The 22,962-nt window shown below is 37.9% G+C and overlaps 2 protein-coding genes across 2 annotated transcripts; one reads left to right on the top strand and one right to left on the bottom strand.

Annotated features, from left to right (window-relative positions):
• Positions 1-823: 823 nt before the first annotated feature.
• On the top strand, positions 824-15,620 carry EXOSC9 (exosome component 9). The gene is made up of 12 exons (XM_032292400.1): positions 824-1,015; positions 1,336-1,430; positions 2,172-2,291; positions 2,431-2,533; positions 4,098-4,235; positions 6,756-6,838; positions 9,137-9,269; positions 10,747-10,835; positions 12,305-12,451; positions 12,931-13,115; positions 15,112-15,190; positions 15,477-15,620. The coding sequence occupies exons 1-12, from the start codon at positions 950-952 to the stop codon at positions 15,559-15,561; spliced, it is 1,323 nt and encodes a 440-aa protein (XP_032148291.1). The 5' UTR covers positions 824-949; the 3' UTR covers positions 15,562-15,620.
• Positions 15,187-22,962, bottom strand: CCNA2 (cyclin A2). Its single transcript, XM_032292401.1, has 8 exons — positions 22,185-22,962; positions 21,172-21,415; positions 19,668-19,780; positions 19,249-19,472; positions 18,017-18,224; positions 17,474-17,587; positions 16,716-16,849; positions 15,187-16,366 (listed from the first exon to the last, which is right to left on the bottom strand). Exons 1-8 carry the CDS (start codon positions 22,395-22,397, stop codon positions 16,318-16,320), a joined length of 1,299 nt encoding a protein of 432 aa, XP_032148292.1. The 5' UTR covers positions 22,398-22,962; the 3' UTR covers positions 15,187-16,317.

Here is a 22,962-nt window from a genome sequence, read left to right as displayed (position 1 = left end):
TATATGTATGTGTATATATATATATATATATATATATATATATAAATTCATTCTTATCCCTCATAATACATAGGTTTCTCATTCGCATTCCCCCGGCTTTTTGTTTTTTTTTTGCAGGTAAGTAATGTGAAGCACATAGCTCAACTTGCCCAGGGTTATAGTAGTTAACAACAGACTTACAATTTGAACCCTGGCAGTGAACACTTTTTAAAACTGTTATTTGATACTGCCTCTCCAAAAAAGCTGAGTGGTTGGCAGCATGGCCCCACTAAGGTTTCTCTGTGACCGTAAAAATAAGTCTACGTTTATTATATAATAAATAAGCGAATAATAAACGTATACTTAGTTTTGTCCACAGTAGCAGTAACGCCATTAGTTATTACATGCCAACGTTCTCTATTGTCGTCAGCTTTTCAGATCCCACAAGATTTCATCTTTGGCCGCAATAACATCCCATTTCACCATGTCAACTTTCTCCCCCATCCCGTATACCCCCTCATTCCAGTGTTTGTTCATTTAATCTGCTCCGAACCCTGCATCTGCGGCTTTCTAGGAGCCAATGTTAACTCATCTGTGAAATAGCAATAGTATCTGTCTAGTCTCCATCCCAAGAGAGGACTGAGCGAAGGGTGGAGTGTGACAGCGGTCTACTGATATTAATTTCTATCACTCTGATGGTTATTGTAAGTATCCTTTTCTCCTCCGCATTTTATAAGAAAAGAAACGCAACTTCACGTTCACAAAAAGCCACCATAAAGCCGCATTGGCTTGCCCTAGTCACTTAGAGTCTGCGCAGTAGCGAAGGCCAGAGCCCTTGCTTTCTCATTTTCCTCCGCCGCGCTTCGATGACGTAAATTTCCTGCGGCGCGGGACCAGCAGCGGCGCCTCAGGAGTTAGGTTCCGTTTTCGTCTGGAATTTTGGTGCCGGTGTGGCCCGTGACCCAACACTATGAAGGAAACGCCACTTTCAAACTGCGAGCGCCGCTTCCTACTCCGTGCCATCGAAGAGAAGAAGGTATGGTTTGGTCCCTGCGGAATTGCGCGCTGCTTGGGCGCCAAGGTGTGAACTCATAACCTGGCCCGCCTCGGCCGGGGGAGCAGCTAGGGGAGCGACCGGTTCGTGCACCCCAACCCTCAGGCTTTATTATTATTTTTTGGACAGGTTCTTCTCAAGGCTCCAGTCACCCTAGCAGTTGCCTATGCCGTAGTTTCCGCTTTCCTATATGGGCGGGGTGGTTAGGATTCCACTTTCCTCCAAGTGCTTAGCCCAGGGCCAGAAAAAAGTAATTAAGAAATATTTGTTGAAGGAATAAATGAATGAACTTGTGCTTACAGCGGCTGGATGGCAGACAAACCTATGATTATAGGAACATCAGGATCTCATTTGGAACCGATTATGGATGCTGCATTGTGGAACTTGGAAAAACAAGGTAACAGGATTTAAATAAGGTATACATTCAAAAGGGAGAAGTTTGAAAAAAGACCTGTTGACTCGGTTGTTTATAAACCAGCTAAGCCTGGACGGTATTCTTTGTTTAGCTGACAAAAATAAGTATTTTTTTATGCAAGATATTTTGGTTTTGTGGTCACTATTGAAATTTTTAATCATAAACATATTTTCTGCCACGTATTGCATAGTTCTTTCTGACTTCTATAAATCGTATAGACAACCAGTAGTGATCACACTGAATTTGTTTCTCATACTAGTATAGAGATCTTGAGCGTCGTGTCATTAAGTATACATCCTGCTTTCCTCTTTTTCCTGAGTGACATGAAAATTAGGTTTTCTGATATTCATTTTAAAGTTGTGAGACTATTTGGTCAGTTAATAGTGGTGAACCGTGCCATGTGAAAACCCTTAAGATATCTCAAGTTTTCATGCCATCTTGTATCAATAAATACTTGCTTTAGAGGTAAAGGTCATTGATTTTTAAAACAATCTGTGGAATAGTAAACATTGTAATAAGATTTTTTTCTGTTGTGTTTTTAGGTGTACCAATTTATGTTTTATTTCTGTGTATATTATACTTTACATATAATTTTTATCTCCCATGATATATTTGGCTGAGTATGATATTACTCAGAGTAAGATTGAAACCCATTATCTGTTTCAGATTTTTTTTTGGAAGGAAGATCTATTTAGTTAATACTTTGTATCTTTATCTTTTCAGAGTTCTTGGACAGGTTTCCTGTGAACTTGTGGCTCCAAAACTCAATAGGGCAACAGAAGGTATTCTTTTTTTTAACCTTGAACTCTCTCAGATGGCTGCTCCAGCTTTTGAACCTGGCAGGTACTTAAATCTTTTTCTTAAGCTACTTTAGTCATAGGAGAACCTCACAGCAGTCAGCTTTTTTTTTTTTTTTTTTTTTTTTTTAAATACCTGGTGTTGTATTTCATGACATTAGCCCATTCCTATTTTCCTGTTATAGGCAGTCAGATCTCTTGGTGAAGTTGAATCGACTCTTGGAACGATGTCTAAGAAATTCGAAGTGTATAGACACTGAATCTCTCTGTGTTGTTGCTGGCGAAAAGGTGGGGAATATGCCCAAAGTTCTTTTTTTTTTTTAACCCCAAACCACATGGAATGGAGAATATGCCCAAAATTCTTAATCTTAGGATGAATATTATTGATTCATGGATCCCAGTATCTGTTCTTTTATTCTCAGAACTTTAGTTAACTCAGTTTTGTACTGGTTCACTTCTCTTCAGATGTGATACCCTTAGAACTTTGTGCCATCTCTCTGTCTCTGAAGAGACAAAAAGCATTATATTTAAAGGGTGAAAATAGTAACTTAGATTTGTGTGTAAAATATTTAAAGAACTTGTGGCTTTTTCATATAATCTCTCATTTATTTTCTTTTGTTACCTACATGAGTTCATAGAAGCAGGTAGTTTTCTTCTTTCATGCAGAACTCAAGAACAGATGAAATACTTCATTTTGATAGATTTATCGATTTACACAGGGCCACACCATGTCAGTAGCAGGGATAACTTTGGAAATCTTAGTCCCAGTAAATTGTGCTGCATTAGGATATTAGAATTGTATTATTATTATTATTATTATTTTTTGAGACAGAGTCTCCCTCTGTTGCCCAGGCTGGACTGCAATGGTGCAATCTCAGCTCACTGCAACCTCTACCTCCCCTCTTCAAGCCCTCCGAGCAGCTGGAACTACAGGCACCTGCCACCATGTTCAGCTCATTTTCCTATTTTTAGTGGAGACAGGGTTTCACCGTGTTGGTCAGGCTGGTCTTGAACTCCAGACCTCAAGTGATCCACCTACCTCAGTCTCCCAAAGTGCTGTGATTACAGGGGTGAGCCACTGTGCCTGGCCAGAATTTGATTCTTGATTAAGGTATTTTGACAAGCTTTTTACTCCACAGAAATCATTTAGCTTTCCATATTCCATACCTAAGTATAATACTTTGTATTTGCATTACTTATAAGCTTATTAAAAATACCACAAAACCTAAAAGTTTAACTTCTTAAAATTTAAAAAAAAAATTTATTTATTATTTTCTCTTAGGGATAGGGTGACACTCTTGTCCAGGCAGGAGTGCAGTGGTGTCATCATAGCTCAATGTAACCTTAAACTCCTGGGCTCAAGGGATGCTCTTGTCTTAGCCTCCCAAATAGCTAGGACTACAGGTGCATGCCATTCCACCTGGCTAATTAAAAAACATTTTTTTCTTTTTGTAGAAATAAGGTCCTGCTGTGTTGCTCAGGCAGGTCTCCCACTTTGGCCTCCTAAAGTGCTGGGATTATAGGTGTAAGCCACTGTGCCTAGCCTAGGGTTTGTGGTTTTTAAATTAACAAACATGATAAAAATATCATTAGATTTGAGGTTAGGAAAATCTTAGTATTAAATATTAGAGTGGTTCTGTTTATTTAAAGTATGTGTTTTACTGTTGTTAAATGACTCACACAGTATTTCAGATGTTTGGCTTAAAATTTCTAAAATGTATTTTTTGATGACAAACTAGAAGGAGTAACTGCCTGTTTTAACAGGAAGAAAAAATTTGTACACGATGTTACTTTTCCTGATAAATAGCCACTGATTGTAATCAGGATTTATTTTTTTAAAATTCACTTTCAGGTTTGGCAAATACGTGTAGACCTACATTTATTAAATCATGATGGAAATATTATTGATGCTGCCAGCATTGCTGCAATCGTGGCCTTATGTCACTTCCGAAGACCTGATGTCTCTGTCCAAGGAGATGAAGTAACACTGGTAAGCTCTTATGTGACCAGGATCCTTGATATGAATGAATGAGGAGTGTCCTAAATGTGCAGGCAACTTGCTTTTAGTGAAGTTATGTTGCAGATGGCAACTTGGTTGGTTCTAAAATTTGTTCCTAGGACTAAAATTGCACATGGTCAAAATTGCCCTTGAAATCTCTTACATTTCCTCTATTGAAACATCTGTCAGTAAGAACATACCCTAGCCTGGTTTTCCAGAATAGAATCGTTGACTCTTTTGGACTGAGCATTAAATGAAGTGGTTGACTTATGTTTAGGGGCCATATGTGTAAAAAATACATGACTCTCAGCACAGTGAGTTGCTTACCCTCCAAGAGGCATGCAGTAGCTGAAAAGGACTGAGGAATCAGCAGATTTATATTTGTCTCCAGGACTTTTGTTCATTAAGCAGATGGCAAAAGTCCATCAGAAATACGTGGAGGGCTTGTTAAAACATACTGCCAGGCTCTACTCCTAAAGTAAAACAGTGCTAGGACTTAAGAATTTGTGCTTCTAACTTTGAATTCTTAGGTAATACTGATGTTGCTGGTCCAGGGAGCACATTTTGAAAACCATTGACCTATGTTGTCTTTATGTTTAGTGCTGAGTATGTCAGTTTTGATTTATGTAAATTACATGCTAGAGGCCAGGCACGGTTGGCTCATGCCTGTAATTCTAGCACTTTGGGAGGCCGAGGCAGGCTGATTGCCTTAGCTCAGGAGTTTGAGACCAGCCTGGGCAACATGGTGAAACCCCGTCTCTACTAAAATACAGAAAAATTAGCTAGGTGTGGCAGTGTGCACCTGTAGTCCCAGCTACGTGAGAGGCTGAGGCAGGAGAATTGCTTGAACCCTGGAGGCAGAGGTTGCATTGAGCCGAGATCGCATCACTGCACTCCAGCCTGGGGGACAGAGCAAGACTCCATCTCTTAAAAAAAAAAAAAAAAAAAAAACAATAGTGAAAGTACACAAGTGCATTGTATTTACAGTTTGAGTCCTGAACTTGCAAAAGAAAACATCAGATGCCCACATTTTTTAAGCAGTGATTCATAATTTTGTTTTTGGGCAGTAGACTGAAGCAGAACCATTAAAAACTGAGAAGTAGGGACAAAGGTTTGTTAACAGTAGTGGTAATATTCTTTTAGAGGAGAGAGTTTATATAAGGAAGTAAAAAAAAAAGTAGAGAGCGATTACTAGACTTGAAAAATCAATTAAGGAATACTGTGATGTTTTTGCTAGTGGGAATGTAAAATGGTACAGCCATGTTGGAAAAGTTTGGCAGTTTTCTTAAGTTTTAAGTGTAGACAACATTCTATATGCAGAAAAATAACAATAGAAGAAAATACTCCCTTTTTTTTTTTTTTTTTTTTTTTTTTTTTTTTTTTTTTTGAGACAGGGTCTCATTCTTTTATCCAGGCTAGGGTGCAGTAATGTGATCTTAGCTCACTGTAACCTCTGCCTGTTAGACTCAAGCAGTCTTCTTGCCTCAGTCTCCTGAGTAGCAGGGACTACAGGCATGTGCCACCCACCTGGCTAATTTTTGTATTTTTTGTAGAAATACAGTTTCACCAAATTGCCCAGGCTGGTCTTGAACTCCTGGTTCAAGGGATTCTCCCACCTTGGCCTCTCAAAGTGTTGGAATTTCGAGTGTAAGCCACCATGCCCAGCTGGAAATACACTTTCTTATATGTACATCTTTCAGCAGATTTTGACCTTGTAATAATAAATTACAATGACTTAAAATTAGGGGAAAAAATATTCCAGTAATTTCATTCCTAAGAATCTACAGGAGGAATAAGAGCTTATTATGTTCATTCAAAGACTTGAATGCAAATGTTTATGGCATCATTTATTAGCCAGAAACTAGAAACAGTCCAAATGTCCAGCTGGTGAATAGATAAAATGTGGTATATACCAATAATGGAATACTGTTCAGTGATGAAAAGAACTGAACTACTGATAAGTGCTCCAAGGTGCATGAAACATGCTAAGTTGAAAGAAGCCAGGCGTAAAACATTACAATTTTTTCCCCCATTTATATAGAATGGTCAGAAAGTCAGATTTATAGAGACAGAAAGAAGATAAATCAGTGGTCATTTAGGGCTAGGGTGGAAGTACACCAAACTCCTATGGACTACAGACAGATTCAGAGGAATTTTGGGGAGTAATGGAAATGTTAAAAAAAAAACTAGATTGTGGCTATGGGTCTGTAAATGTATCCATAACTCTGCATTTACTAAAAATTGAATCATATACTTAAAATGAGTGAATTTTATTGGATGTAAATTATACGTCAGTATATTTTTGAAAAAGCTTTTTGAAAAAGTTGCAGTTTGAGGAACGTGAGTGGCAAAATCAAACAGGTAATTATTAATATAAAAGAAGTTATTTGGGTACTCAAAGGATTAAAGGAACTTCATTTTTTATTTTAGTATTTAATGTGCAAGGTGATTTTTTTTTTGCATGTTCATAAATTAGTGACTATAATTATTAAACATTTTCTTTTGAAACAGTATACACCTGAAGAGCGTGATCCTGTACCATTAAGTATCCACCACATGCCCATTTGTGTCAGTTTTGCCTTTTTCCAGCAAGGGTAAGCCTCACCTTGTCATGGGCCAAAATTACAAATGCAGCTAGGAATTTTATTGCTCTACTCAAATGTCATGTTAACATTAATATTCTTTCTTTGTAAGGGCATTAGTTGGCAAAGAGCTTTCTCAATAGAAGTAACAAAACACTTATACTATGATGAAGATACTTCCTAACATTTTTCTTTTCATGGCGTACTTAAAAACTTAGGCATTTACTATGGCATGGTAGTGTCTTATGTTTCCTAAGGATGTGCAGGGGTTAAGAGAATTATATGCTAGGCTCTAATTTGGGAAAGTTGGGTAAGATTTACTCTGAGTTATTGGAAGATAGGGGCCTTTGGAGCATATTAGATGGAGTAGTTCTAGAAGTGAGTTACAAGGGAGGAAGATTCACAAACTGGCGGAAAAAAAATCTAGTGTTATTCAGTTTTCCAGCGGTTTCTTTACTTTGCTAAATCCTCCTGTGGCAGAATACTTGGAGTTTTTCAGGTCCATTTAATCGTACTTTCAAATGAAAACTTGAGCCTTAAATTTCTTTAGAAACGGGAGATAAAAATAAGATGTTTCACACAGTGTTGTGCATAAGGACTAGAGAAAAACTTTCAAGTTTTAGTCATTGTAGTATAGAGTTTCATCAGAGGTAAATGGGCCAGCATTGTCCAGTAGAAATAAAATGTGAACCATATATGTAATTTCCTTTTTTCTTTTTCTTTTTTTTGAGATCAAGATCTGGCTGTGTCACCCAGGCTGGAGCACAGCAGCATGATTTTTGTTCACTGCAGCCTCTGCTTTCTGGGCCCAAGCAATTCTTCAGCCTCAGCCTTCGGAATAGTTGGGACTACAGGCGTGCACCACCATGCGCAGCTAATTTTTGTACTTTTTTCAAAAAAAAAAAAAGATTTTGCCGCATTGCTCAAACTGGTCTGGAACTCCTGAGCTCAAAAGTTATCTGGCTCAAAAGTTATCAGCCTCCCAAAGTGCTGGGATTACAGGGATGAGCCACCATGCCTAGCTGTTTAAGACAAAGTCTCCCTCTGTCACCCCGGCTGAGTCCAGTGACATGATCATGGCTCATTGCAGCCTCAATCTCCCAGGCTTAAGTGATTCTCCTGCCTCAGCCTCCTGAGTATCTAGGACCACAGTTGCACACCATGCACATCTAATTTCTTTATTTTCTGTAAAGATGGGATCTCACTATATTGTCCAGGATAATCTCAAACTCCTGGGTTCAAATGATCCGCCCATCTCCACCTCCCAAAGTACTGGGATCACAGGCCTGAGCCACCATGCCCATGCCCAGCCTTTGCTACTTTTTAAACAGTTTTTTATTTTTTGTGATAAGGTTTCACTCTCACCCAGACTGGAGTGCAGTGGTCTGATCATAGCTCACTGCAGCCTCCAACTTCTGAGCTCAAGTGATCCTCCCACCTCAACCTTCCAGGTAGCTGGGACTACAGGTGTGTGCCATACCTGGCTAATCAAAAAAAAATTTTTTTTTTTATAGAGACAGGGTCTCACTTTGTTTCCCAGGCTGGTCTTGAACTCCTGGGCTCAAGTGATCCTGCAGTCTTGGCCTCTCAAAGTGCTGGGATTACAAGTGTGAGCCACTATGCCTGGCCTCATATATGTAATTAAAAATTTTCCAGTAGTCACATTAAAAAGTTAATGTTTATATATTTTAATTAATATATACAAAATATTTTCATATTAAGGAAATACATTAATAATCAGTATTTTAATAATTACTCATGAGACAGTCTACATTCTTTTATTTCCACTAAGTCTCTGAAATCCAATATTTTACATACTCAGTTTGGGCTGGTTACATTTCAGAGGCTCAGTAACCACAGATGACTATTGGCTAATATACTGGAAAGTGCAGAAATAGACTATTTTTTTTATGAGCCATTAGCAGAACACAGTAGAACTTTGGAGTACAGGACATTAGGACAACTTTAAAGTTAAGCAAATTAATATTATCTTAGTTCTTATTAATAAGCCAGAAGTCATTTGATCAAAGAAATAGCATTAGATTTAGATTACATATGATTTAAGCAAATCCAATCTGAACTTAATGTGATTTCATTGTAATAACAAGAGATATCCATTTAGCATTCATTTGTGTTCATAAACAGAATAATTTTCTTGTTTCTTTCCCCATTTCAGTGACCCAAATCCATAGGCTCAGACCTTTATTCTCTGTTGACTTTATTGATGCCATCTTTTAAAAAATTCATTACCCAAGAAATGGTAAGCATTTGATCTCAGATTTGTTCAGGTCCATTTAACATTCATTTCAGAACATATTTATTGGTGGATCCCAATGAACGAGAAGAACGTGTGATGGATGGCTTGCTGGTGATTGCCATGAACAAACATCGAGAGATTTGTACTATCCAATCCAGTGGTGGGATAATGCTACTAAAAGATCAAGTTAGTGCTTTGATTAATGTCCCATTAAGAATAGGTTGCTTCTCTTTAGATGCATTATCTTGTCTTTTAACAAAAATCCAATGTGAATACTTCCAATGATTGATTCTAGGATATGTTAGAATCTGGTTTCGGTACTATCACTATTAAATACATTGTGTAGACTGGTGGCTATGAGGTATCCTCCTCTTTCCTCCCTTGCTGCTCCCATGTCTGTTCTGGTAGAGTCTGACCCTTCCAACTAGCAGGAGGGTCTAGGGAAGAATAAGATTTATATACCTATTAAATAAAAAAAAAAAAAAAACGGCCGAGCATGGTGGCTCATGCCTGTAATCCCAGCACTTTGGAAGGCCAAGGGGGGTGGATTACTTGAGTTCAGAAGTTCAAGACCACCCTGACCAACAATGGTAAAACCCCATCTCTACTAAAAATGCAACATTAGCTGGGTGTGGTGGCTGGCAGATGCCTGTAATCCTAGCTACTTGGGATGCTGAGGCAGGAGAATCATTTGAACCCAGGAAGTGGAGGTTGCAGTGAGTCAAGATTGCACCATTACACTCCAATCTGGGCAACAAGTGCGAAATTCTTTTTGAATAAAAAAAATTAGCCGAGCTTGATGGCGCATGTCTGTGATCCTGGCCACTAGGGAAGCTGAGGTGGGAGGATTACTTGAGCCCAAGAGGTGGAGGTTGAGTGAGCTGAGATCATGCCACTGCATTCCAGCCCAGGCTATGGTATGAGATCTGTCTCAAAAATAAACATTTTTTAAAAATACATGCAGTAGTAGAAATTATGTAAAAAGACAGTTTTACTTTTAGAATTGGGGTATAATTGGCAGTAGTTCTCAAACCCAGCTACATATCAGATTCACATGGGAGCTTTTAGAAAATAGATCTCCATATAGCATATAGTATAGGTGATTAAAAGCTGCTTTAGTTTGAATTCTAGCTCTGTCCTCATACTAGCTGATCTTGGGCAAATGATTTTATATCTTTGAGTCTCAGTTTCTTTATCTGTAAAATAGGGAATGATGTCATTGTCAACACTTCGTTGTTATAAGGATATAAAGATATTGCAGTGTCTAGCATATATTGTGTGCAATTAATGTTAGTTTCTGTTATCATCATTTCTTTACCAGCATCACAACTACTACCCAGATTCCTATTTCTGTAGATTACCCAAAAAGAAAGTAAGTTAGTGCATCCCTGAGCATATATGTATCTGTGACCTCTTCCATGGTATCTTTTATACTGTTACGTAAGAAAATTTTCATGTCTGTTCCCTTAATGTGATAGTCCTTTACATATCTTAAAACAACTTTCACATCTTGCCTTAATCTGTGTTTACACTGTATTATTTTCATGTTTAGAAAAGTCAGGCTTAAATTATAAAGGTAGAAAATTTAATTTCATAGTTTTAGTTTCTTTAGAGAAAACCTTGGTTTATTGTCTTTAAATACAGAATTCACTTTTATAAATAGGTTTTGAGATGCAGTAAAATTGCTGGTGTGAAAGTAGCAGAAATTACAGAGCTAATACAGAAAGCTTTGGAAAATGACCAAAAAGTTAGGTAAGTAACTTTTCCCTAACTACAGTACATGGTCTTTTATTTTTAGTTTTAAAATTTTTATTTACTTTTTTTTTTTTAGTATAGGCAAGCTTTATTATATATGAACTTTAGAATAGCAATTTTGCTTAAAATTAATTCATTAAAAAGTGTAAATACTACAGTATAGATATGTTATCCTAAACTCCAAAAGGTAGTGAAACTCATAACAGATATTGCTACTCATCTTTGAACAGATACAATAAAAGTATTAATGAATCTGGTTCCCAGACAAGTATGTACCGCTTGCTACTGTGCCTTAGGGAGGAGAGGGTTTTATAACATAGGTATTGATTCAGTTACTTGTAGATAGTAGCTCCTTATTAACACAGCTAAAATTAGGTACATGTTTTTTACTTTGTGTGGGAGCTGGTGACTCTTGTCCGTTTGTTTTTTGAGAGGTATCTTTAAAGGCCTTGGCATCAAACCCGCTTATTGCAAAATGCATCACAGATGGAAATTTAAGCCTGAATTGAGTACAGAATTCCAAAACAAAGAGGAAGGACCCTTCTAAGAGCACAGAGGTCTTCATTGCTCCAGACTCCCAAGACACAACACAGGGAACAGGAAATGGCCCTAAATGGTCTTTTAATATATTTTTTTGTCTTAAGGATCTTCCTTGCAAAAGGGCAACCATATAAATTTCACACTTGATCTTGTTAATCTAAAGTATACTATTTAGTGTTTTTTGAAAGTTGATTGGACTTGTTTATTACATTTTCTGCAATTTAAATAAAACCTATATTGAAAAGTCACATAAGATTTTGTTTTTCTTTTGAGACAGAGTCTCACTCTTTTGCCTAGGCTATAGTGCAGTTGTGCAGTCTTGGCTCAGATTCTGTTGCCTCAGGCTCCCAAATAGCTCAGACTACAGATGCATACCACCATGCCTGGCTAATTTTGTATTTTTAGTAGAGATGGGGTTTCACCATGTTGGCCAGGCTGGTCTCAAACTCCTGACCTCAGGTGATCCACCTGCCTGGGCCTCCCTCCCAAAGTACTAGGATGACAGGTGTGAGCCCCTGTGCCTGAAGACATAAGATTTTTCTTTAAAAGTTAACATTTTCTTAGGATAAAAATAATCTAGTAACCCAAATTAATGGAAGGAAACAGATTGATTCCCATCCATCTCTACTTCTTATTGTGCTATCTTGAGCAAAATATATAACCCAGCATCTCAGTGTCCTCTTCTGTAATATGGGATATTAACATTATCTGGTAGGGCTGATTTGATGGTTAGAGAATAGAGTATTTTAACCACCTAGCACATGGTCTGGCTAGGTGAGGCATAGTAAATTGGTGAGGTTAAGTTAGTCAGATAAACTCTCAGTATTTTTCACCAAACGATAAAATAATAGTTTTTTTCCCTTCCTGTCTTGTATCCAATCTTCCTCCTCCTTCCTTCCCACTAACCTCCCCCACCCCCAACACAGGAAAGAAGGTGGAAAGTTTGGTTTTGCAGAGTCTATAGCAAATCAAAGAATCACAGCATTTAAAATGGAAAAGGCCACTATTGATACTTCGGATGTAGAAGAAAAAGCAGAAGAAATCATTGCTGAAGCAGAACCTCCTTCAGAAGTGTATCTTTATTTGGTGGTTTTTGCAGTAACAAGATTCATAACACTTGGCATTATAATATTAGGCTATATGAAGGGTGTGCATACTGAAATTTTGTAAACACTGTACTTTGTTAGAAAAACACTTAAAATACAAGATAGTGATGTGAGTAATATTATGTTGATGGTATAACATTCAACTTTTTTTCAGGTATCCTGCAAACACCAGATTTTTAAGGACCAATTTTAATTTAGTATTGTAACTAAAATGTTGAGAACCTGTCTCTTCACATTTCTTACTATTAACTGCATCCATAAAATATTGCCTATTTTTCCTTCTTCATTGTTCAGCCATCCATAGTGTAGGCTCTAAGTTTTTTTTCCCCTAGGAACTTGAGGCACACTTGAATCAGTCTTACAGGAAGAAAACTTTTATTACCATCTTTTTCAACAGTCCATCAAATAGCAGTAGTTTTGTTACTCGGTTTTCTTAACTTGTTAAGTGTTTCTAAACCTGTGCTATGGACTCCTGGAACTGCCCAAATTGGAGAAGGAGTAGAAAACTCCTGGGGTGATCTTGAAGACTCTGAGAAGGAAGATGATGATGAAGGTGGCAGTGATGAAGCTATCATTCTTGATAGTGTAAAGATGGACACTGGAATAGAAGTCTCTGATATTGGAAGCCAAGGTAGGTGACACTATGGCACACTTATTACTATTTATTATAGTTATATAGAGTATTACCATATAGTTATATATAATGCACAAAATAAGTGTGTATCACTATAGTAATAGCATATTAACTATATATAGAGATGTATACTAGATATATACATGGTCTTTTATTTTTAGTTTTAAAATTTTTTTTTTTTAGTATAGGCAAGCTTTATTATAATATAAAGGATATAGGACACAATATGGAGAATAGTTATATATAGGGATGTAAGTATTGCTTTTTTAGAGGGGCTAAATATTGTGATTTAAATTTCAACTAAATTATGACTAACTGCAATTCTAATGATACTAGTAGTGGTACACTTTGGCATAAAATGATAGTGACATTTTTAATTTAAAAAAATTTTATGTATGTATGTGGGTCAATTTTAAGGGAATGAGTTTAAGATCTTATTCTTGCATGCTGCCTTTTTTTGTAGTTTCTAGACTGAAACAAAAAGCCCATCCCATATTATAACATAATACTGTCTAAATAAAACACTCTGTGATGATAGAAACATTCTATTAAGTATCTATGCTGGTATAGCAGCCACTAGCCCCACGTGGCTATTGAATGCTTGAAATGTGGCTGGTGTTACTGAGAACTGAATTTTAAATTTTAGTTAAAATTAAGCAGCCACATGTGGCTAATGGCTACCATACCAGACACTGCAGTATTAGAACATAAATTGTACAAATGACTAGAATACTGGTAGTCCTAGATGTTTCATGCATTCTGAAAGCTATAGAACTGAAGAACTTGTTTTTATGTATGGTTATATTTGCTTGTAAAAAAAGCAAATTCTTGCCAGTGTATGTAGTAAGAACAGAAATCCTATAAGGATCTGTGAACTAGGCTGGCAGGGAAAACTGAAGGCAATATGCTTAGTAGGAATGTAATGCAAATACTTCTATTCTTAAGGAGATAAATTATTGCTTATGAACATTACTAGAGCCTAAGCTTTTTGTTTAATTATTCAAGTAAATAGGTAAGGAAAGAAATTCCCATTGATTGAGACCCTTATTCAACTTTCCCAGTGGTTACTTCTGTTTGGTATTATTCTTCCAGAACTTGTTCCAGATATTTATTTACTCTCTGTGCAGTGATGTAAGCAAATGCTGCATAGACTTGTATAGCACTGAATATAACAATTCCCTTGTTGTTGAAGATGTAAGTAAGTTGTTTCCATTTTTTCACTGTTATATTTTCAACTGAAAATAATGAAGGTGGACCTATGAACAGGAGAAACCAATTGAAAACTAAAAATACAAAGAATTGATGTGGGTTAATTCACATCTTATATATATCATTACAATGATCAGGAGAAAAATGGGCAAAAGATGTGGAGCAGTTCTCAAAGAAAATACAAATGGCCAGTAATATTTTTCATGGTCAGTTTTGGTAGTAATACAAATAAATTTTTTTTTTAAATGACATGGCCTTTTTTGTTACTGTATTTTGGGCAATGTTAAAAAATACCAGCAATGCCAAAGGTATGTGGGAAATGGGTGGTTCTTTTATCTCTTGAAGTGTCAATTGGAACTATTTCTGGAGGAATAAAGTAGGGCAAACAATTCACTTGGCTTCACAAAAGATGATATATACAGTTCCCCCTAATTTTCCTATGATGACATGTACTAAATTGTCACACCATTTAAAAATCTATAGGAAATAAGAGTTTAAAGGAACAAGTGTTACAGATGAGTTCTAGAGAGCCCTAAGAAGCTGATTTAAAGAGAAAAGAAAGCCTCCACCTGAAGAGTAGCATGGGCTGGCTCTCTGTTATAGGCAAATAAGTTACTCCTGACCTCAGGTGATCCGCCTGCCTCAGCCTCCCAAAGTGCTCGGATTACAAGTGTGAGCCACCATGCCCAGCCCTGGAAATAAGAGTTTTAGAACATCTGATAGAAGTAAACTCATGTGGAAATAAATTTTCCAAGATTAACTTTTTTTTTTTTTTTAAACAAAGATGCTCCCATAATACTCTCAGATAGTGAAGAAGAAGAAATGATCATTTTAGAACCAGACAAGAATCCAAAGAAAATAAGGTAACAAATTTCTGGTTTATTTCAAATGTGTACATATACTGAACACTTCTAGAGGTTTGCTCTCTGGTTTTACTCTCATCTTGCCACACGACTATAAACATCCATCTGTTCTGTGATTTACCTTGTGACTTATAAAAATTAGGATCTAATTCTGAAAAACTCTTTGGATATCAGTTTTACTCATAGCTGACACATTTTATATCCTATTGGAAAAATAAGAAATGCCTCTTATTTCAATAATCCAAAACTTAACAAGCATACTCTTAGTAAATTCTTATATTCACAGAACACAGACCACCAGTGTAAAACAGGAGAAAGCACCAAATAAAAAGCCAGTGAAAAGAAGAAAAAAGAAGAGAGCTGCCAATTAAAGCTAACAGTTGTATATTTGTATATAACTATTAAAAGGATATTTATTCCATTCTAACAATCCTGGGGATTTTTTATTCACAAATCCATTGTAAAATCCAGCAGGATTTTTTAAAATGGTTTTTTTGTTTTTAATGGTATGCTTTGAAATAAACCTTCTGGAGCATTTCTTGTCTGTTAATTTGCACATAAGCTTCCCACCTCTCTCCTGCTCCCAACCTGTTGAGTTTACCCCACAAAACCTAATCAAGTTTTACAAAGAGCCAAAGTCTAGGGATCTCCACTCTACTGGTAAGTACAGATTTATTCCAGATATGCTTCGATTATGCTCAAGTCAGCACATTAATCCAGTTGCTTAGGAAAATGAATGTCAGAATTTGAGAGTCTGTTCCTAAAACTAATTTTAGAGGAAGACTTTTCACTTTCCATTACAGTAAACCAAATTAACTTTTCTAAGTGAAATCCTAAAGAAGTTAAATTTGGCTTGCAAAGTTTTTCAAATCAATTTATTGTTATAATCCTGAGAGCTGGCATCATTAATACTTTAAGAAAACCACTTAAAATTAGCCAAATATCTAAGACAGATACATATACAAAAGATATACAAATTAAAACCATTTAAAAAGTAATGGATACCATAATTTGTACTTTGCCATAACTTCTGTATTCAGAAATGATTGTAAAAACCTAAGTTAAAAACTATACACCATATACTTTGAGTGATTTACATCTTAGAAAGCAAAGGCAGTCTTTCATTGTTACACATTTAGTGTCTCTGGTGGGTTGAGGAGAGAAACACCATGATACCTATAAGTAGGGGAAAAAAACATTTTTAGTAAACATTCACTGGGTAAAGAAGATCATGGAATAATGTATGTGCTCATGTGTTGGAAACTAAAAAATGCTATTTCTATCTGACCGAGTTGATGGTTTTAGAAACATTGTCTAATCCCTGAAATACACATCTGTGCCCCTTCCTCTCCCTTCTCCCCCAGACCCAAGGCAGAAAGCATTAACTACAACCTTCGAACACATAACCAGTTAAGAGAACAGATTCTCAAGGAGGCTATGGAAGATTCATGAATAAAGTTAGAATGTCAAAGATCTCTGAATTATAGTCTAGAAAAGTAGCTTCAATATCCAAGTTAATTCTTACTTTGAATGTTTGTACTTTTCTCTTACTGACTGTTGTGCATGCTGTGGTGCTTTGAGGTAGGTCTGATGAAGGTCCATGAGACAAGGCTTAAGACTTTCCAGGGTATATCCAGTCTTCTGTACTAATGATTCAGGCTACAGAGAAGGGAATAGAGAACCCCTGAGTTTTGCTTTTAGTAACGGACCCCAAACAGAGTTAACAGTTGGCATTAAGTTTATGTTATATTCTAGTACTAATCTTTAACTCTTCCAACTAGTTCTCTCAGGCCACTATTCCATCTCTGAATCCATTTGTTGCTGCTTTCCCTGCCAGCAACAGATCAGAGGCTTTTTAAAAAGTTCACCTTTCAATCCAAGTTACAACTAAGCTTTCCACCTAACAAACAGATGCTGTACAACAGGTAACATGCCTTAAACAGCATATAACCATCCCTCAGTATACAGGAGGGATTGCTTCTGGGACCCTCCCCAAATATACCCAAATCTGTACATAACTTGAGTCCTGTAGTCACCCTTCCATATATATGGGTTTTGAATCCCCTGAATACTGTATTCTCAATCCACATTTGACTGGAAAAAGGTTCATGTATAAGTGGACTCACACAATTCAAACCTGTGTTTTTTCAAGGGTCAACTGTATATATTTGAAGTTTTTCCAAGTAAGAACATCTAGGCAACCCTCAGTTTTGTAGGACAATTATTTAATCTGGCACAGGCATTTGATTACAAGGTAGGTGTGTGAAGACTGTAAATACATACCCAGCTTTGTCCCGTGACTGTATAGAGTGCTAAATGAAAGGCGGCTCCAGCAATAACTGATGGCAAATACTTCAGATATGGGTCAGCATCTATCAAACTTAATTCTCCCAAAAACTGGAATAAAAAATACTTTATGATCACAAGAGCGTCTAGAATTCAAATCTCAAATCCCTGCCTTCTAATTTTTTCCTACCTTTGATAATGGCTCTGTAGCAACCCTAGAAAAAATATTTCACAGCCTCATCTTTAAACAGATTCACCATTTTAGTGTTTTGCTCCATCCTCATTCTGTATATTCCCTCCTTTATTAACTTTTAAAAAACAACTATTCTGACAACCCATTCCCAAGACTTCATCCTTATACCTCCAGTTCTAGTGCTTTCCTGATATAGATTATCTTTTACCAGCAGCAGGCTTTCTTCCATACTGCAGTATCAACCTCCCTCTGAATACTAAATCTCTTTCCCACTACTGTACAAAGGAACTAGGACCTGCCCCTAATTATTACCTAAGAATCGCCATTCAAAATGAAAGTTAACTCACCATTGCTAAACTTTCAACTTTGCAGTTTGCAGGCTGCTGATGCAGAAAGTATTGGGTAAGAAACTGATTTATTGTTGGAGCAGCTAAGTCAAAAGTAAGGACTTTCAAAACTAGATGCTCCATTCTCAGAACTTGTTTCTTGGTGTAGGTATCATCTGTAATGTACACAAACTCTGCTACTTCTGGGGGGTATATTTCTTCAAACTTTCTACAATAAAAAAAGTTTTAAGTAATCAGTCCTAAAAGAGAAGCAAGCTTCCTTATCCCAATTCTGAAATCCCATTAGCAGAATATATGGAATGAATCCAAAACCCACACCAGCTGGATTTCCAGACACTTGATCATCATTTCTAGCAGAGACTGGATAGCTAAATGCTAATTAAAAGGTCCAAATCAATGAGGCACTTTTGAGGTATTTTCCCAGTTCAGTCAAAAGAAGTAAATGAAAGGCATGAGACTTCTCAAGATGGAAACAATCCAGAGTTCACCAAGTAGCTGAAAATTTAGGAAATACAAGTCCTAAGAAAACATATTTTGTTTTCATTTTTAAGTGTAGTTTTCCCTTTTTTCTTTTTTTTTGAGACAGAGTCTTCCTGTCACCCAGGGTAGAGTACAGTGGTGCGATCTTAGCTTATTGCAACCTCCAGCTCCCAGGTTCAAGTGATTCTCCTGCCTCAGCCTCCCTAGTAGCTCAGATTACAGGCTTGTGCTATCATGCCTGGCTAATTTTTTGTATTTTCAGTAGAAATGGGGTTTTGCCATGTTGGCCAGGCTGGTCTCAAACTCCTAATGTCAAGTGATCCACCCATCTCATCCTCCTAAAGTGCTAGGATTACAGGCATGAGCTACCATGCCTGGCCTTTACTTCTTAATGAAAGAGACACTGCTTATATGCCAGAAAGTACTTTAATATTGGAAGGAAAATGTTTTAAAATTTGTAGAAAGTACTTTAATATTGGAAGGAAAATGTTTTAAAATTTGTAATCTAGTGTACTATATATAATATAGACAGTCTGTTTTCATTCAAGGAATCCAGATAGGGGAAAATTAGGGTTCTAGATTAGAACACAGTTTCATCCTACTCCACTCCAAGCCCTACCACACTGCCATCCCTAAAGTAGTCACTGACTCTCTGCCTGGTATAATATTAAAAGGTCACCATTAAAAATCAATTTCTTCCCTAAACAAAAGGTAGTGATAACTTTTAATCAAACAAACCTAGGTAGACTTACGAGGCTAACAGCATAGCAGCAGTGCCCACAAGCTGAAGCTTTCCTCTCAGCACGGACATGGACGAAAGGAACCTATCAATGTAGTTCACAGCCAAATGCAGGGTCTCATTCTGTAGTTTATATTCTTCTCCTACTTCAACTAGCCAGTCCACGAGGATAGCTCTCATACTGTTAGTGATGTCTGGCTGTTTCTTCATGTAACCCACTTTAGGTTTACATTTAACCTATTGAGAAAATTATTTAGTAGTGTTAAAATTGCAATTAGATTATTTTACCATGAATTAAGAGAGGCTACATGCTATAAACTTAAGTGTATCATTAAAATAATTCATTAGCAGTTTAAAAACAAACATCCTCTTAATTTCATTTAGCCACATTTAACAAATATATTATACAAACTGGATTCAGAGAACTTTTACCTCCATTTCCCTAAGGTATGTGTGAATATCCTCATGGTAGTCTGGTACTTCATTAACACTCACTGGCTTTTCATCTTCTAATACAATTGACATGTCCATAGTATGTGGTGACTCTGGGACAATTCAAAAGGTATGATCAAATTAATTGTTTGATTTGTCTATTTAGTTTAACAGCTAAAAATGACTGCCCTTGTAAGGAATCTTATATTAGCAAAGCACTTATTTCATCAAACTAAAAACAGCTTCTCATGATGAAATATGTAGAATATTTTACCCTAGTCTTAGTATCTCTGTACATATATCTTTGGGATGATATTAGTTAATGAGGAAAAAAAAATACATTGGTAGGCCCCTAACAGGAAAACGAAAATCATATATTATCTTAAAGTATTCGTCTTCCATTACAGAAAGGAGCAGATGGCATGGTGGTTCTGTTAGGATACAGCACTTAAAATCCAAGTTTTGAGATAATATCTAAGATTTGCCCTAGTGCAAATCCCAGAGTCTGACATATACAAAGCCCAATTAGGCAATAGCTAGAATCAGTTTAATGGTCTCCATTAACAAGTGTTATTAAGAAATTAGGTTTGTTGCCGGGCTCGGTGGCTCATGCCTGTAATCCCAGCACTTTGGGAGACTGAGGCAGGCGGATCACCTGATGTCAGGAGTTCGAGACCAGCCTGACCAATATGGTGAAACCCCGTCTTTAAAAAAAAAAAAAAAAAAAATTAGGTTATGGACAGATTAACACTATAAGTATTTTTTGTAGCGTAAATTATCTTTTGAAGCAAAGAGTATCATCCATTATTCCTTTCACATCAAAGATCACCTTGAAATTAAACTTTTTTTTGCAAAATTTTAATAAAAACACACAAAATATTTCAAAAGGACTTTTTCTGCTCACTCATCCTCCCCCACAATCAACTAAAACTAAAATGAAATTTGATTTAGTGAGCTGTCCAGTGACTCAATATCCCTAGTGCAAAGAAATAATACAAACTTCAAAGAGCTGTTTACAGCAGCTACTTTTAATACATGAGTAAGGGCAAACAGCCATGGTACAACTGTTGACCTGCAGTAGGAAAAGTGTCACTTTCTGGTATCAATCAGATGATAAACCAGACTGGTTTTATATAAACAAAATTGTGACACTGTAAGAGATGTTATGTAATCACAATATTTAAAACTGCATCTTCAAATAGCACACTCTAAGTGATATATAAGTGAGTTATATAAAACAAATCCATTCTCCAAACCAAGGACACATTTATGGGATCAGATTAAAATAAGCATTTAAGATCTAATTATAATTAGATTGATATGATGGCAGTGAACCTGAAAGAGTATTGGATTAGGATCCTTTTGTAGGACACCAGGTCAAGTGTTAGCTGTGAGATCCAAGATAAGTCACACCCTTTCTAAGCCTTGTTACATTAAACCTAACTCACTCTGGTCAAAATGACTACATGAGCAACCACTCATTAACAATTTCCTTAAAACTTACCAAAACTACCATCCATTGGATAATCAAGAGGTACCAATGGTTTTCTGGGTCCAGGTAAACTAATGGCTGAATTAAAAGCCATGACATCTTCACGCTCTGCTTTCTGGGATTCAGCTGGCTTCTTATGAGTCTCCTCTTCTGCTTCATCCACATGAATGGTGAATGCAGGCTGTTTACTGTTTGCTTTCCAAGAAGGAATGGTGACATGCTCATCATTTACAGGAAGATCCTTAAGAGGTGCAACCTAAAAAAAAAAAAAAATTAATAACTGGCTTTGAGCCTACTAGAGTTTTACATTCTCTCTCTTATGGGTGTCGGCTTTTGCTTTTTCTCCTAAATACCAGGAATTAAACTTTCTAGGACAAAGAATAGTCTGAGTATTCAAAAAGAGAATAGATGTTCCCATTTGTCACAGGCATTCCCACAAAGGCTAACAACAGTTAACACTAGGCGGAATTATGCAAAGCTAATCAAGGCCACAAGAAGGGTCGGGTGGCAGGCCAATACATGACAAGTTTAGAAAAGACATTGCAAAAAAGTGTTGGTTCACCACTGTCCGCCCGAGGGTGGAGCAACAGAGCAAATCCAGCTAAAATGGCGGAATTTGCCAAAAGCAAAGTATTTCGTACACCGTTTTCTAAAGTAGAGGTCATCTGCTAAGCATTAGAAGGAAGAGGGGCAAAGTCCTACAGCAGTGCCTGGGGTTTAAAAGTGGAGAGAAAGGCGAGGTGCTGAGCAAAGACTACACGTTACAGAGCTTGGGTTTGACCCTATTATGTAACGTAGATGCCCCTTACAGAGAGCAGAAAAGGCAGCATACACACAGTGTTGGCGGGATCGTGATGCTAAGAATTCCTATTGTGGCATCCCACACACCAGCACCAAGTGGACTCCAGACCCTGGCCCCCTTCCAAAAGCCTAGGAGATGCCTTCTCGCCTCTCTCGTCTGCCTGCTAAGCCAATGCCAAACCCTGCTCGACCCACCCTCCTGCAGATATCCCGCATCCTTTTACCCGTCGCGTCTTCGGCCTCTGCTGCTGCGATGCGCCCCGCGGGTTCCCGGCCTTCAGTACAGCCAGCGCGGCCCGGGTCCGCGGTGGCTGGATAGGCGCTGCCTTTTCCGGGTTGATGTTCTCCTGGTCCTCTTGGAGCGCAGTCTGCTGCAATGCTAGCAGCGCCGAGCCCGCCTCGCGGGCTGCAGGCTCCGGCGCAGAGTTGCCCAACATCACTGTTCCCGGGGGCCGACGGCGGGATCAGCTTGCGGCGCCAAGCAGCGTGCACACCGCCCAGCCGACCGGTCGCACCGACCCGGCCAAAGAACAGTCGTAGGCGCCGCTCACAGCCCAGGCCAGCCTACCTGCCCGCCCACTGACCCAGCTTGAGACCACGCAGGGCCGAGGAGGTTGTGAAAGGTGCAGGCAGGCACTGCCGGGCGTGGCGGGCCAAAGACGCCCGGAGATATAGCTAGCAGCCCGCCGGAGCGGCGGCTGTTCTTGCAGTTCAAGTATCCCGCGACTATTGAAATGGACCAATGAAAACGCCAGGGCCTTGACGTCATTCGAAGCGACAGGGTCGCAGGCAAGTGAAGGAAGCACAAAGGTAACAGAGCAGGGGCGGGGCAGGACAGAGAAACGAACTGGGGCTGGGGCGGGAGGTAGAACGCCTGCGCAGGGAGTGGGTCTCAGGGCCCGAGCTTCCGATTACTTTAAACTGAGCCACCTAGGGAGCGAGGTGGTCCAGAGGCTGAGCCTTTCAGGGAATTAAACGGAATTAAACCTAGCGACTATGATT

Source organism: Sapajus apella, unplaced genomic scaffold, assembly GCF_009761245.1.
Source record: "Sapajus apella isolate SASKATOON/1434 unplaced genomic scaffold, GSC_monkey_1.0 scaffold27, whole genome shotgun sequence".
Lineage (NCBI taxonomy): Eukaryota > Metazoa > Chordata > Mammalia > Primates > Cebidae > Sapajus > Sapajus apella.
Note: the sequence above shows the minus strand (reverse complement) of the source record. Positions and strands in the feature narration are given on the sequence as shown.

Bases quoted from the DNA above. Each gene is read 5' to 3' on its own strand.
- CCNA2 (XM_032292401.1), bottom strand. From the start codon at position 22,397: ATGTTGGGCAACTCTGCGCCGGAGCCTGCAGCCCGCGAGGCGGGCTCG. The intron at 21,416-22,184 runs GTAAAAGGATGC...TTTTTTTTTTAG, and splicing joins AGAGGCCGAAGACGCGACGG to GTTGCACCTCTTAAGGATCT. The intron at 18,225-19,248 runs GTAAGTCTACCT...TTTTTATTGTAG, and splicing joins GCTGCTATGCTGTTAGCCTC to AAAGTTTGAAGAAATATACC.
- EXOSC9 (XM_032292400.1), top strand. From the start codon at position 950: ATGAAGGAAACGCCACTTTCAAACTGCGAGCGCCGCTTCCTACTCCGT. The intron at 2,292-2,430 runs GTACTTAAATCT...TTCCTGTTATAG, and splicing joins CCAGCTTTTGAACCTGGCAG to GCAGTCAGATCTCTTGGTGA. The intron at 12,452-12,930 runs GTATCTTTATTT...TAACTTGTTAAG, and splicing joins GCAGAACCTCCTTCAGAAGT to TGTTTCTAAACCTGTGCTAT.